We start from the raw sequence: 16,489 nt of genomic DNA, 5'->3' as shown, positions 1-16,489 counted from the left end.
GAGGAGAAATAAGCTGACTGTTCTCTGCGTCTTGCAAGCAAAAATATTTATCGAGGCGGATCACAAATCTCGTAAACCAGCAAAAACATTGTTTACATTTTGCAGTGAGGATGAGGAACCACTATTACTGGCTCCTCCATGAAATCACCTGACTGCATGATAAAACTTATGTCACGTATGTCGTCTTCAAAATGAGCTGAAAATCGTATTCCCTTATTACAATGTATAGTCAGTGTGTGGCTTTAAATCCCCCTCTTGGTACTACAATGGCATTGCTACTTGTTGTGTGAATAAAAAATCATTTTGCCCCTTAGTAATGAAATGTGAACTTGAAATATCGTACCCGTTTTTTGTATCATTTCCACAGGAGCATATTTTACAAGTTCCACACCTTGATGCAGGTCGCAGCCTGGTATATCAACTACCAACCATTTCAGGAGCTCCCGATTTACATGATTTGCAACCGACGGTTCATCGGCGCCTACGGAAAAAAAATGACGGGGAATCAGGTCCATTGAAATGCAATGCATCATATTTGGACTGAATTATGCAGAAAGGAACCAACCCACATTTTGGAAAAAATTGAGTTATGAGTAGTTTTGAGCTCAACCACTGCTCTACTATCTATCGCCAAAAATTCAAACTTTTTGTTGGAGCAAATTTTGCAGAAATTGAACTTGAAGTTTATTTTTACATCGAGTCTCACGCAGGAGCCAAACTTTAAATCTCTTTTTCTCGGTTCGATCCCGATGTGGTTTGGTTCCTTTCTGTTTAACTCCGTCCATTTAAAAGGAGACAGATTTATTACATCGATTAGACATCATTACAGAGAAAATATCTAGAAATAGGGCAACTTTTGAGAAAACGCATATTCAAAGTATATTAATGGATACGCGATTAATGGATGGCTACGTTGATTTTAAATTATTATTTTTTTCTGGAGATGGGGCCCTTTACAGTTGTGATCTTTAGAGATTAAAAACTGAAAAAACGTACATTTGTAATGATGAACATGACTCAAAGTTTTGACGGAATCGTAAAAAGGAGCAAAAAATGTTTTAAACGGCTCTACCCGGTGCCAAATTTAACCTGGACACATTTCGAGGCTTTTAAAAATGGGAAACAACGGGTAATGCGACCATGAGTATTGAGCCATGAGCTAAAATTCTTGAAAAGCGTTATTTTCTGTGGCCAGATATCTCCTTAAAATAGACTTACGAGTGTTGCTCAACACAAGAGTGCAAAATCCATCGTCTCTCATGAATCATGTTCGTCATTCTTATTTCGTCATTTCTTCGTCTTCTTTCTCTATACGTTTAGAAAACGGATGGATAATTTAAGCAAAACTAAACCGTTAGTCTCTGTTCCACATAGATCTTGAAGGCCTCGAATTGTTTTCTCACCATGATCTCCGACATTAATTTTAACTACGAGTGAACCACATTTTGCAATTTGGAATTAAAATTTCTGCCTCATCCGTAAACGCACTTATGTGCATAGGGAAACTAATGACACATACGTTGTTTCTAAACTGGGCCAGAAATCGTAGTTCCTAATTTTGTAAAATGCAGTCCAAGTGTAAGCTTTTGGCGTTATACCAGTCGAGAAAGATAGCAATTCAATTAGGGGCGCTGAAAATGTATTTTGTTTTACCTGTTAAAATAAGTGTGTAATTATGGCCCGGTGTGACCGGCCAACCGATTTTCACGGGCTGTTTTTTCAATTCGTCGGGCTCAAGCTTGTTCCCAAAATACACTGTGACGCCGGGGATATACGTGACCTGCGAGACAAGATACCAGAAAACAGAGGTAGAAATAAGTATTAATCATTAAAGAAATAATCTAGAACTCTAGAAGTCTTTGACTATACACAAAAAGGTATAACTTTTTGAGAGTGTGTAATTGCCGATAAACTCAGGAGAATATTGGCTGCATCAATAGTCTCCATTTTATTCATATATTTATTCTTTCTTTTTTTGCCTTGATTAAATACTCAAACTGTCATATCCTCGTACAACGACGCCACAGTGGATCGAGTCAATGGGAGAGGTCAGACAAAATTTAGAAACTCTAAAAGCTTATAGCTTTGTTTATACAAAATTTTGAGATTTTAAAAGTTGTTTCACTGGTTTCATCGTAGAATTTCTTCTATAAGCTCCCTTTAAAATATAAAATGTGACGAATTAAACATCAAAATTTGCAGTTTTAGCCAACAATTCCATGTCCGACTTCACTGATTGACTCGATCCACTGTGCGGCGTATGAATGCGCTGAGTGACACATTTTGTTATCACAAGCGGAGACAATTGAAGGCGTCCCGGTTGTTTCAACGTCTGGATCTGGATGCAACTATTCGTGGTCTCGGGATATCCGCGTTGCATACACAAAATATTGCAGGCGCTCTAGTTTCCTTACACTCAACGCACAACGGAGGTACGGATGTTAGTTTTCAAGGGATTTCTACGTTACATCGACACTCGCGTCTACCATGACATTTTCGTAATTCGGATGAGTCTAAATTTAGTGGTCCATCGGAATGAAATTCAAAGCAAGGCTATTTAAAAAGGAAAAAAAAAACTTTGCAGCCAATTATTCGCTTTCAATACATTTTCAGAAAATGTATTATTTTTATTTATTTTCCATGATTTTTTTTGCGTGTCTGTATGTTGCACTAGGTGTTTTTAAAATTTTCAAGGAGCTTTACATATCCGTAAAAATATTTTGCTTAAAAACGAAACTGCACAAGACAAATTTGGAAGACATTTGGAAGAGCTTAGTGAAAGCAGAAAAAATATTGAATGACACATCTCCTGTGTTGTTCACCTGTCCATTTCAAGTATTATTCGTCATAATCCAACTGCTTTTAAAAGATTGTGATTGGCGTGATATAACGATTGATACGTTATCGATGAATTTGAAAACGTCAATGAAATCCTTTACCATCGAAATTATTGCAGGTATTACAATACAATTTGGCTCGGAGCTGAAAAAAGTCATCACAAGCCATACAATCTTGCCAGATATTTGCTTTGGTTATACTTTTTCAGGGGGTATTCTCATTATTTACTAGGGGGCCCTGCCCCCTGACCGCTACGCGGCTCAACCCTCGGGAGGGCGCCTTGCGCCCTCAGGCCCGCTTCGCGGGCCCTATATGCATATGTATAGGCAAAAATGTTCTTCCATTTTAATACACCATTTTGTGTTCGAGCTGCATCGATTTCAAAATTTTTGACGTAACACTCAGATTTGTAAATGATGAGGAATAGCTGGATGTACACAATTTCACAGTCCACTTACTGGAGAAATTTCCATTTATTATGTTATTTTTAAATACTTAATTTTAAAAAAAAAATCGGATTTCGACCGTTAAGAGTTAATAATATTTGGTCCGTCCCGACGCGACGCAGCGCCTGCCTTCTCACTTTGTATCTGCTGTAAATATTAATAGAACTTCAGCAATCAAGTAAATTGACCAATGCCACAAATCGAAGCCGGAAGAATGCAGGAAAAATTGAGTTAAACCTTATACCTTGGACCTTGAACCTTGAACCCTGAGCGATACACCGTTCCTCAACTCTTCGAATGAGGAGCCCTTCACGAGCTTTTCCATTGTTTTATTGTTTATTCGAGTCACTCAGGTAGAATCCCACACCTTGACGTTTCTAGCGGAAACGACATATCTCTCACGCTATTAACATTGGACTTAAGTGACATGAGCTTTAAAAGCTCTACAACATTAAAAGTACGGGGTTTCATAATTTTTTGCACATCTACATCTACTACAGATGACATACATGTAAAGATCATCCTTATCGGTCCGGCAGTTCGTCAGAAATAGTGCTTCCAAGATTTTGCTTGTAGCTGTATAATATAGATGACAGATTTTAAATTTATTGGAATAAAAAACAATCGTGGAAGATTGGAAATATCAGTCAGGTAATTAGGTAAAAATAAATCGGTCTGAAATATAAATAGACCTATTTTTTACATTTATTGACTTACATTAATTACGTACTTTGGACTACACGGTATTACATCCGGTATGACATCGCTGGCTTTCAAATTCCTTTTGATTTCTTCAGGAGGCCATTCGTGAGGAAATAACGGGATGAGAGGGTCAACGTCATCCTCAGGTTTGAATCGTTGTCTAAAACCCCTTTTTCCAACCACCAAATAGTTCTTTAACTGACACAATTGAACAACACAATAATATAAGATCACCATATACGATTTTAGCATTGTTTTTTTATTTTTTGGGAAGGAGGAGGTGAGACTAATTTGAATCGCTCAAAACAAAAAGACGTTAGAAATAAAAAGGTTGGCATAAAACGGACGGATTATACTTTATTGACGAAAAAATAGAGCACAAAATTCTAACACTTCATTGAGAGATCAGACATTACTAACAGTACTCGGCACGTAAGTCTTAGAAGAAAAGTCCCGGAAAGTTCACTTTATAAAATTTAGCCGTACAGCAGTACCGTAAGAGATTAAGAGTCGTGTAATCAGTGGTTACCATAAAAGAGAGGGGAGGGTTGCAAGAGAATTAAGCATGACGACTTATTCATTTCATCATGTCCCTCTATCAAACGTTACTAATCTAAGGTTTATCTATCCAGGTCGAAGTGAACAATCAAATGCAAACAAACCAACTGAGCACTTGAATTCAAGTTGGTCTTTTTTTTCCAGAAAGCGCGGCGCGCTGGCGCCTAAAAACCTAAGGGGATACTTCACGCATTGCGCAATGCTTGAAGTATCCCTGTTGGGTTTGTAGGCGCCAATGCACGTTCCGCGCTGGTCGACCGCCCGCCGCGCCGCGCCGCAGCGTGCCACGGCGCCTCAAGCAACTATTTCTCAACAGAGGTGTTGCACAGTATCATACGGAATTGAAGGCGCACCAACAGATAAGAGAAACTTTATTTAGGCAGAAACATTTTTGAGTTTGCCGTGGTCGTTCTTAATACCATAAAAGTAAGGTTATTAATTCAGGTCATATCATAGAAACAAAAAAATATGAAAAAAGGGTAAACCTGATTCTTTATATCTTGAGCTGGCCTCAGTTTTTGGCAGATGGACGAGAGTGGCCATGAATTTCGATTAGAACACGGAAACTTTTTCTCTTTCTGTCCAATACAAAAGGATTTATCGCGTACTTTACAAGTGATTCAAGTTTTCCGTTTGACTTTTTGATACTTCCAAAACTTTCCGACGCATTTATTGACTTTTTCAAACTTCTTAAAGGTGAAACTTCAAAACGTCACATTTCAGCGCTACTCGAAACTCATTTCTGATTTTGGACAATACATTCCCTTTCCCGTAAATACGATTCCGAAAAAGGCACAACTTTCCGCCAAATGAAGTGAGAGAAAAAAACGCGGTATTGATAAAAAAAAAAATCGATGAATTACTAGCAGCAAGAAAAATGAATTAGTAACATAGTGTGAGATAAGGAACTGATAAAAACAAGTTCCTGCCGAATCAGCGAGGAATTCAACAGTGGAGTGAACACAGGGCTGCTTATTTTGTTTGCAGGTGGAAATGTGTTTGGTTGGATAATTTCGAGAATAAACTTATGAGAAAACCAGTGGCGATCATAATAGCATAATATTTTTTTTTTTTCGAGGTAATTTGACCTTGGAGACCAAACTGACAAATTCGGAGCAAATAAATTACAATGTATTGAACTACGATATAAGCACGAAATAATTGTGCCCAATGAGAATACATTCGTGAATTTTTATTAAGCTATTTCTAATATTGATTCCGCTTTTTTTCTTAAAAAAGTGGTGTTGCATCTTTCTTTCTATAATTTCTCGGAAATTAGGTTATAGAAAATTCTCAGCGATTTCCTTGTAACACACGAATTTTCTACACGACTATGGAGACAACTTTTGGCTCATCTGATATATTATTCCCTCACATCCGACTTGTCAGTAGAGGCTGCCCATACAACAGAAGAAATTACTGCAGAAACGGAGGACATTATGCCCAATCAGAGATGAAAAGTGCAATTTCACGTTTCGAAATTTCATGAAATTTCAAAAGGCTCGAATTTCACAAAAGTTGAAATTTATTAATTTTTTTTAGAATTATTGATTGAACCTTTGAAGGTCTGAAAGCGTTTCAGATGGTCTTTCTGTTGATGCTGCGGTGTTATGCTACTCTACTAAAGGTACCAGACACAAAGAGGGGGGGGGGGCAAAAAGGGGAGTTTAGAGAGAAAATCTCCAACCGAATCTCTAAGCTAAACGAAAACATTTGCAACGCGCGAATGTTTTAGGCTTGGGGTAAAAAATTTCAAAATTTAGAATCACCGTTTCTAGGCGTTTTTGAGCCTCCTGAATGTATACCCAGAAGTTTCAATATATTTCATAAAATTTCGTGAAATTTCATTCGAATAAATTTCATGAAATTTTCCATCTCTGTGCCCTATGCAAGTGTCGCGTGCACCGGCCGCAACGCAGTTATTCATAGAGTTTTACATCTCCCTTTCTCCCACATTTTCGGTCTCCCTCTATGAATTCCAAAACGGAGCATCGAGCAAGCTTCACTTACTCGTTGCTGTGATCAGTCGACCGCATCTTTCTTTATCATATTTTTTATTGCGTAGCGGCAGAAGATGGATTGAGTGATAAGGCTTTTTGGACGCCGAGCTTTGGGGCTCTGCCCTAGGAGCTTCTCACTTCGGTTTTGACCATCAGCACAGGCTTCCAAGCGTGCTCCCGAATGTCTACATTCCTTGTGTAACGATTCCATCCTTCAAGTTATGCATTTTATTCAGTCCAAACGACCTTTTTTCTGTTCAGTTCTTCCACTTTATAGTTATTTCCCCATAACACCAGGAACGCCTTGTCGGAGAACGTTATCCTTAGCATGGTGCTAAACTCGACCGTGATATGGTGCCGACTTCGTGACATGGTCTCGAAACCCGTTTTCTGACTTTTCAGCTCAGACCGAACCGATTTTCAAAGGTACAGTGCTTTTTTTAGTATCAAGTGAAATTGTACCATTTCTCTTCCCACAATGGATTTTTTTTTTTTTGGCGCGTATACGTATACTACACCGCCTTTGCGATCGTTTCGAACCTGCTCGATACAATAACCGAGTCCCTTAGTTCCTTACCGAAAAGTGATTACCGCGAACTTCTGAGATTTTCCAAAGCGTGTAAAAAGTTTATTTATCCGTCAATAATTATGATTTTAAGTTGTTTCTCATTCTGGGGCTTTCTAGTTTATGTGTAATGAATAACAAGAGTCTACGTTACTTGGTTTTTTTAAAAAAAACCTGAGAATGCTCAGCGCTAATTTAAAATATGCACACATAAGCGGAAGCAAACGAACTGATTCGAGGATGGCTGACCAGTTCGGCACTCTTCGAATGAGAATTTTACTCCTGCGTTTTGTTCAAAACGTTGCTTTGACAGATCTCCACACCCCTGTTATGCTTTTCAAAATTTGGTACCACTGCTCTGATACCCAGGGCCAGCAGGGCAGTCGTAAGTGAAATCTGTGATGAGCCTTGAAACTCATTAGACCATTTGCTAAACGTGGCTCATACAGGAATCCACCTACCCCTCTCTTCCCCACGCTACTGATCACTGCGCCGGCTAGGGTGTACCTTATTTTTGAGTTTTGCGAAAATCAAGTTGGTCAACCCCTAAAAAGTTTCTATGTAGTCTCTAAATGAACCCCCTAAAAGGAAAAAATTTAAAAAAAATTTTAACCCGTGCCTCAAAGGGCCTAAAGGGCCTAAACCCAAAATTCAAAAATTTTGGCAAGCGACATATAAATTCTGAAGGAAAATTGCAAGTTACGGTTCTTAAGACGGAAATTTCGTCCGTTTTGGCGTATCTTGAAGCGTAAGGTCATAAACGGCCCAATGACGACGTGAGGCTATGGGCCCGCGGGGCGCGCCGCGGCCGGCCTGCCGCTGAGCGCGCGCGCAGGGCAGGGTTGCGCATCGCCGCATTACACCGGCGTAGAGGAACGGACGGTGGGGTGGGAGGGGGATATCCGGTGGAAAAGCATCCACATTTTCAATCCATAATGAAAATGCATTATACTTTTTCAATATAGATGAGGAAATATGAGCCATACAAGGAAGTGATGAAAAGAGTGACAAATACATAAGTAGTTTGTACGATTAGGAGCGTAAGTGGGGAAAATTTGCCGTAACTACAGAACAGCCCTGAAAATCTCCGGGAAATAAAAACTGCTATTATCAACATACCTGTTGATCATCAAAACAGAAAATTCTCACCGGCCGGAGGTACCGAAAACCACCGGTATTTGACTAATTAAAAAGATATGTGCGATGTTGTCGAATAGTAAGCCTTTTACGCGATCAAATGCGATTAGTGTAAATTTAATTGGAAAAGTTGAAGAAAAATTTGATGAAAGAAAATTGCCCTAAATTCGGGAAGTGCTCGAAGTGTTTTTCTACCATGTGAAGTGTTGCACATGAATGTCAATAGCAGTGCGTGGAAAACCTCTGATCTGGTAATTCCAATACGGAATGAAAAATGTAGAATCCCTGTAATGTGATACATAGTGTTCATGTTTTTAAAAATGTTTAAATTTTTAAGAGGAGTGGAGGCGCGTATCAAAAATTGCTAGCCGTCGATCGCTGGTTCAAGAGAATTTGGAGACTGATTTTACGGCAAAAATCGACGTGTCATTGGACAATGCTTTATGCAATGCTCTAGATATCATGGAAAATGAAGAGGATAAAGTATTTTTTAATTTTTCAGCAAAAACCTGGACGAGAATGCATAATATCTACAGTGAAGGATACTATTCTTGCAGCAGAGGAGGGGAGAGCAGACCAGAAGAAAGCTCGCGCCCAGGAGAGACTTTCCAGACAGGAAAAATTCAAGCTCGCTTATGAGTCCCGCCAAACGGAAGAAAGTAAGTTTTTTCATTTCATATGGATCATTGAAGGTTGGATGTATCAATAAGACTCTGTTTGCCCTCTTTTTCATTGGTGCCTTTGACGCGGCATCAATTAGAAAGTTTTATTAAAGAGGTTTAACCTGGCTCTGCCAACTTACAGCTGATGTTGATTGCCTGGCCTCGCCCACCAGGATAAATGACACATTAGAAACCGTATCTGAAATCTTCTCCAGTAGCCGAGTGGTCAAGGGCTTCGCCTACGGTACCAGCGAGTGGGGTTCAAAACTTCGATTTGAACCATATTTTTTCGATCAGCTAATATTACATTTTTGATTACAGCAAGTAATTGTGGGGGAGGGGGGTGGTGAGATTGCAGTACCAGAAAATGTAAGTGGGTAAGCCAGATTGAACCACTCGAATAAAACTTTCTCATTGATGTCACGTCAAAGTCAATAATGAAAAGGAGGGTAAACATGGACACTATCAGGGATTCTACATTTTTCATTCCGTATTGGAATTACCAGATCAGAGGTTTTCCACGCACTGCTATTGACATTCATGTGCAACACTTCACATGGTAGAAAAACACTTCGAGCACTTCCCGAATTTAGGGCAATTTTCTTTCATTAAATTTTTCTTCAACTTTTCCAATTAAAGAGGGTTATTCATATAGGCGAAAAATGTACCCAGCCCGGAATGTACGAAACTTTGTAGGATGATAGTACTAGTTGAGAGAGGCTTATCCCTAGCTCCGTTTTTGCAGGAACCCCAGGGAAACAGCGTTGCCATTTTTTTAAAGTCGCAACCTTCAAACATCCATAACTTCCGCAAAAATGCAGTTACAGAGCTCGTATTTATACCAAAAAACGCAAAAAATTACGTTCTATCGACCTATGCAAAAGAAATTTTAACTTCACTCCACTGTTGCCACGTTTTGGCCATTTTTTTAATTTTCGCAATTATTTAAAATCACGTTACCGCCTAAAAGAGTGTTTGCAGTTGGTGGGGATTGAATAAAAACCTGTCGAAATTATTGTTCGTTCGATTCCGCATCCATTGATATATTATACTTTTCTGAGAGACTTAGGAAACACGAGTTATAGCGATTTGAAAATTCGGCAACACGCCCGACCCCCGATATTGACGCTCGTTTCGGTACGTTTCGCGACTCCGTGTTAAAGCAAAACGCCTAGACCAAGCAAAATTCGAAAAGTCAGCTCATGTTTTGCACTTTTTTGAAACTTTTAAACGATTTTTAAGAATTCAAGTAGCGAGGGTGTTGCCGGTTTTCAATGAAAACCACCGCTGCGATCACAATTTAAAGTAGTACTCATTTAATCACGTCCAGCCACATTTGTTAACCTAAACTGACCATTTGTGACATGGTGTTCACAACATTGCCTAATTTCCGTCGGAATTCGCGTAGAGGCGGGGTTGCCAGTTTTCATGGAAACCGCCACCGCAATCACGAAAAAAAATGTATTGCTTATTTAATCACGTTCAGCCTTATTCTGTAGTTGGAATTGTTTATTGGTCGAATCGATGGTTTCTGCTATCACTCTGCAACGGCGGTGGTGCCCGACAGTAACGAGATATCGAAATTTAAAGCCCGCAAATCACTCAAGCGTTCCGATGAGTAGTTTTTGCGAGGGACCTAGATCCATTGCTCTTGATCTCTATACAATATCGATATCTCGTTACTGTAAGGCACCACCGCTGTTGCAGAGTGATAGCAGAAACCATCGATTCGACCAATAAACAATTCCAACTACAGAATAAGGCTGAACGTGATTAAATAAGCAATACATTTTTTTTCGTGATTGCGGTGGCGGTTTCCATGAAAACTGGCAACCCCGCCTCTACGCGAATTCCGACGGAAATTAGGCAATGTTGTGAACACCATGTCACAAATGGTCAGTTTAGGTTAACAAATGTGGCTGGACGTGATTAAATGAGTACTACTTTAAATTGTGATCGCAGCGGTGGTTTTCATTGAAAACCGGCAACACCCTCGCTACTTGAATTCTTAAAAATCGTTTAAAAGTTTCAAAAAAGTGCAAAACATGAGCTGACTTTTCGAATTTTGCTTGGTCTAGGCGTTTTGCTTTAACACGGAGTCGCGAAAACGTACCGAAACGAGCGTCAATATCGGGGGTCGGGCGTGTTGCCGAATTTTCAAATCGCTATAACTCGTGTTTCCTAAGTCTCTCAGAAAAGTATAATATATCAATGGATGCGGAATCAAACGAACAATAATTTCGACAGGTTTTTATTCAATCCCCACCAACTGCAAACACTCTTTTAGGCGGTAACGTGATTTTAAATAATTGCGAAAATTAAAAAAATGGCCAAAACGTGGCAACAGTGGAGTGAAGTTAAAATTTCTTTTGCATAGGTCGATAGAACGTAATTTTTTGCGTTTTTTGGTATAAATACGAGCTCTGTAACTGCATTTTTGCGGAAGTTATGGATGTTTGAAGGTTGCGACTTTAAAAAATGGCAACGCTGTTTCCCTGGGGTTCCTGCAAAAACGGAGCTAGGGATAAGCCTCTCTCAACTAGTACTATCATCCTACAAAGTTTCGTACATTCCGGGCTGGGTACATTTTTCGCCTATATGAATAACCCTCTTTACACTAATCGCATTTGATCGCGTAAAAGGCTTACTATTCGACAACATCGCACATATCTTTTTAATTAGTCAAATACCGGTGGTTTTCGGTACCTCCGGCCGGTGAGAATTTTCTGTTTTGATGATCAACAGGTATGTTGATAATAGCAGTTTTTATTTCCCGGAGATTTTCAGGGCTGTTCTGTAGTTACGGCAAATTTTCCCCACTTACGCTCCTAATCGTACAAACTACTTATGTATTTGTCACTCTTTTCATCACTTCCTTGTATGGCTCATATTTCCTCATCTATATTGAAAAAGTATAATGCATTTTCATTATGGATTGAAAATGTGGATGCTTTTCCACCGGATATCCCCCTCCCACCCCACCGTCCGTTCCTCTACGCCGGTGTAATGCGGCGATGCGCAACCCTGCCCTGCGCGCGCGCTCAGCGGCAGGCCGGCCGCGGCGCGCCCCGCGGGCCCATAGCCTCACGTCGTCATTGGGCCGTTTATGACCTTACGCTTCAAGATACGCCAAAACGGACGAAATTTCCGTCTTAAGAACCGTAACTTGCAATTTTCCTTCAGAATTTATATGTCGCTTGCCAAAATTTTTGAATTTTGGGTTTAGGCCCTTTAGGCCCTTTGAGGCACGGGTTAAAATTTTTTTTAAATTTTTTCCTTTTAGGGGGTTCATTTAGAGACTACATAGAAACTTTTTAGGGGTTGACCAACTTGATTTTCGCAAAACTCAAAAATAAGATACACCCTAGCGTCGGCGTCACGAAGAACAATGGGCCTTGGGTCCCGGCGCGGCCGAGACCCGTACCCCAATTACTTACGCTGGATTAACCATTTCACCGTCACGCTAGGATTCATCCAATTTTAAAAATGTTTCGCGTGTATTTAGCAATTTTTCCCTTACTCTCCGTTAAAACACGAATAAAAAGAGACCTCATTCATAAAAATCGGCCGCATAGAAGAGAAGTTACAGTTTTCGAAATTCGAAGAAATCAACAAAACTTCTCCATACAGAAAATAAAATGAAGGGGAAAAAAAGAAATCTATAAATTACAATGAGCCAGTTCGGCTGAATTTTTTTATTACATATTATGAAAGTCCTTGGTGAAATGAGTATACAGAATTTTTTTCAGATTTTTTTTGAGCCCTCTGGCCTGAGAAATCTTACTTCAAAAATGCCAAAAATTGAAGGTCTCTGAAACGCTGTTTGAATCGCGCGGGCTGAGAACTGACGTCACACCTCAGGTGGTGACGACCCTTGGTTTATTCCGAGTTAGTCCGAACAATATGGCTGCTGCCCGGTTTGTTTATTTAGCGAAAGTTTCTAGCTGTATATTGTGATTTAGTGGTAAAATTTGACGAGAAATTTGTTGAAACATTTGGTTTTCGTCCGAAATTAACTCTTTCTTGATGAAAAAAGGCGTTAAAGTTCGCGAAATTTATTCACCGGGCGTCCGCGAGTGAGCATCGGCTATCGGAAACGACGGGCTCGTAAACAAACGAAGATTGATAACAGGAAGGATCCAAACAACTCGGAATCTTTTGATTTTCTTTACCTTTAAACCATTTCTGCTTCTACAAAGCATCTGAAAATCAGTTTTATCGTATTTTACAATCTGGAGCTAGAGTCTATCGGCTCATTGTGATGTGTATTCAGAGTATTCTGAAACAGAAAGTCAGTTGTCATAAGTTCACACCCAGACATTCTTTTCTTGGATCATTCGCTTTTCATTTTCGCCTCAAATCAAGTGTTTTGTAGTTTCCTTATCTGAAGTATGTGGTTTTGAATTCATACAAGAGTTTGAAGTTCATCTGTTTTAGCATTAAAGCCTATTGAGTCCTCAAACTTTACCGATATGATTACAGTTCAAGGTTCCTCTGGTCCGTACCAAGTGATTAGGTACACATCAAAGATGTGTCCTATGGTTCTTCAAATTAACAGTTCAGAAGTAAATTAGAGACTACAGTAACTTAATCCACTCCTGCCCTTTCCTTCAGTGTTTGTTCGTGTCTGTTCTTTATGCGTTACCACTCTAGTGCATACACCGGTAATGTAGGTTAGATAGGTATTATCGCATATTTTCTACTAGCAGTACCTTCTCTTAAGCGTTCTAATTTAGCAAAGAAATTCCACCAGTTGCAGAAAATTGTGTGCGTAATGAATAAGTGAATATGAATACCTCCTTTTGGTGACTCAAAGTTTCTCAGATCCGTCTTAAGGAGGTTTCGCATGTAGGTGCATGATCAGTTTTGCCAGATGAAATTACTGCCCTAGCAGCTTCAAATTTATACTTTGATCTCTGATTCACTAATAAATGACACTTTATGGTGTCATTTATATTTAATCAGTTCAAAGCTAATGCGACAATAAATCATCAAAGGTCCGATTGAGGAAGAAATTTTCCGGTGAGTGCCACGGCTGAATCAACATTCCAACTAGACTTGCGAAGGTATCAACCCAAACAGACTCATGAGGAAGTGATACCTATATGCTAAGTGATAATTCTATTAAGGCTCTTTCATTTCTTAGATGCGGAGTGCATTAAAAATTTCTAAATCTGCTCATCTGCAGTCATATACTTGAAGAGGAGTACAACATGAAATGTAGGTGAAGTAACGAAATCGTGGGAATGAGTTAATCCTACAGCTTCTCTCCACTGAGACACGGATGAAGTAATCTGAAAGCCTTAAGCTGGAAGTTGGCAATGATGGAGGTTCCATGGTGTTTTTCCTGCCTTGAAAGATAAGGTTGTGCTGCAGGCCTTAAGCACTATGGAAAATTTGAAATATTGTGATTTTAAACGCAGGCTTCATCTAAGAATATGGAAATCGATCTCAAGTGCTTTCTCAGATAACTTTCAGAGTTTTTATTTTCATATATAAGAGACAATTATGAGATGATTATCCTACTATTCATGGTATTTCTGATTGAGAGTCAACTAGTTCACTTGATGCATTCACTTTCCTTTCAAAGAATGAAATATTAGAGGTGACTCTCAAACACTGCAACCGAGAAAGGGCCTTTTTGCATCCAGTGCCTCAATTACGTATTGACTACGGTGTTCAAAACTTCTACTTTCAGTTTAGATTTTAAATGGAAAACAAGTTGACTTAACGCTCTACATATTCACAAAATTTTCGGCATGTAGAAGATATAAATATCGCACACATTTCAGAAATTTTGTCGAATAATTTTTCCATTAGGACATCAAGAGAAGCAATCAGACTAAAACTTAGTGAATCTAGGTAAGTACTTTCTCAGATTAGCCATGCCACTACTTTTCCACGCTTTTTCATTAATCATTATCCACAAAGTTAAACATACTTAAATCTAAATGTTACACTAAACTTGTGTATTTAACCTGATAGTACCTCAGTAATTATAATTATCTTACCTGTTAAACTGTATGATGCAATGAAAAAAATTTCACTTCCAGACAGATGATCATTTCCTGGTTGATACCTTCGCAAGTCTAGTTGGAATGTTGATTCAGCCGTGGCACTCACCGGAAAATTTCTTCCTCAATCGGACCTTTGATGATTTATTGTCGCATTAGCTTTGAACTGATTAAATATAAATGACACCATAAAGTGTCATTTATTAGTGAATCAGAGATCAAAGTATAAATTTGAAGCTGCTAGAGCAGTAATTTCATCTGGCAAAACTGATCATGCACCTACATGCGAAACCTCCTTAAGACGGATCTGAGAAACTTTGAGTCACCAAAAGGAGGTATTCATATTCACTTATTCATTACGCACACAATTTTCTGCAACTGGTGGAATTTCTTTGCTAAATTAGAACGCTTAAGAGAAGGTACTGCTAGTAGAAAATATGCGATAATACCTATCTAACCTACATTACCGGTGTATGCACTAGAGTGGTAACGCATAAAGAACAGACACGAACAAACACTGAAGGAAAGGGCAGGAGTGGATTAAGTTACTGTAGTCTCTAATTTACTTCTGAACTGTTAATTTGAAGAACCATAGGACACATCTTTGATGTGTACCTAATCACTTGGTACGGACCAGAGGAACCTTGAACTGTAATCATATCGGTAAAGTTTGAGGGCTCAATAGGCTTTAATGCTAAAACAGATGAACTTCAAACTCTTGTATGAATTCAAAACCACATACTTCAGATAAGGAAACTACAAAACACTTGATTTGAGGCGAAAATGAAAAGCGAATGATCCAAGAAAAGAATGTCTGGGTGTGAACTTATGACAACTGACTTTCTGTTTCAGAATACTCTGAATACACATCACAATGAGCCGATAGACTCTAGCTCCAGATTGTAAAATACGATAAAACTGATTTTCAGATGCTTTGTAGAAGCAGAAATGGTTTAAAGGTAAAGAAAATCAAAAGATTCCGAGTTGTTTGGATCCTTCCTGTTATCAATCTTCGTTTGTTTACGAGCCCGTCGTTTCCGATAGCCGATGCTCACTCGCGGACGCCCGTGAATAAATTTCGCGAACTTTAACGCCTTTTTTCATCAAGAAAGAGTTAATTTCGGACGAAACCAAATGTTTCAACAAATTTCTCGTCAAATTTTACCACTAAATCACAATATACAGCTAGAAACTTTCGCTAAATAAACAAACCGGGCAGCAGCCATATTGCTCGGACTAACTCGGAATAAACCAAGGGTGGTCACCTGAGGTGTGACGTCAAAAATCGGCGTTCGCGCCACGGCCCGGATTCAAATAACGTTTTTGAGGGGCACGATTTTAAAATCGCATTTTCTCCCCTTAGCAATTTTTTTCAAAACTTTTTATTGTGCTCATCGTTTTTCTGGTGAAATTTTACATATAGTGCAATAGCTTTTAAGCCAATCCCTCACCAGCCGAACTGCCTCATTAAATATAATTGACCTCAGAATTGGACAAGCAGTTCAATTATAATCCTAACGGAGAAAAAACTGGGAGAAATTACAAAAAAAGGGGCTTCTTTGTAAGA

General features: G+C 39.1%; 2 protein-coding genes across 2 annotated transcripts in view; both read right to left on the bottom strand.

Moving 5' to 3' along the window:
• The window catches only part of LOC109041644 (protein D3), a 427,804-nt gene that overhangs the window by 304,068 nt on the left and 107,247 nt on the right, over positions 1-16,489 (bottom strand). The gene's annotated exons all lie outside the window — the stretch shown is intronic.
• The window catches only part of LOC109035698 (putative odorant-binding protein A5), a 119,639-nt gene that overhangs the window by 2,663 nt on the left and 100,487 nt on the right, over positions 1-16,489 (bottom strand). The window contains exons 2-4 of the mRNA XM_072301619.1: positions 4,002-4,184; positions 1,654-1,780; positions 344-481 (exon numbers count right to left, since the gene is read on the bottom strand). Of these exons, the coding sequence (XP_072157720.1) occupies positions 344-481; positions 1,654-1,780; positions 4,002-4,184 (448 nt within the window). The remainder of the gene's footprint in view (positions 1-343; positions 482-1,653; positions 1,781-4,001; positions 4,185-16,489) is intronic.

Source organism: Bemisia tabaci, chromosome 6 (genome assembly GCF_918797505.1).
Source record: "Bemisia tabaci chromosome 6, PGI_BMITA_v3".
Classification (NCBI taxonomy): domain Eukaryota; kingdom Metazoa; phylum Arthropoda; class Insecta; order Hemiptera; family Aleyrodidae; genus Bemisia; species Bemisia tabaci.
This window is presented reverse-complemented; position numbering and strand designations above follow the sequence as displayed.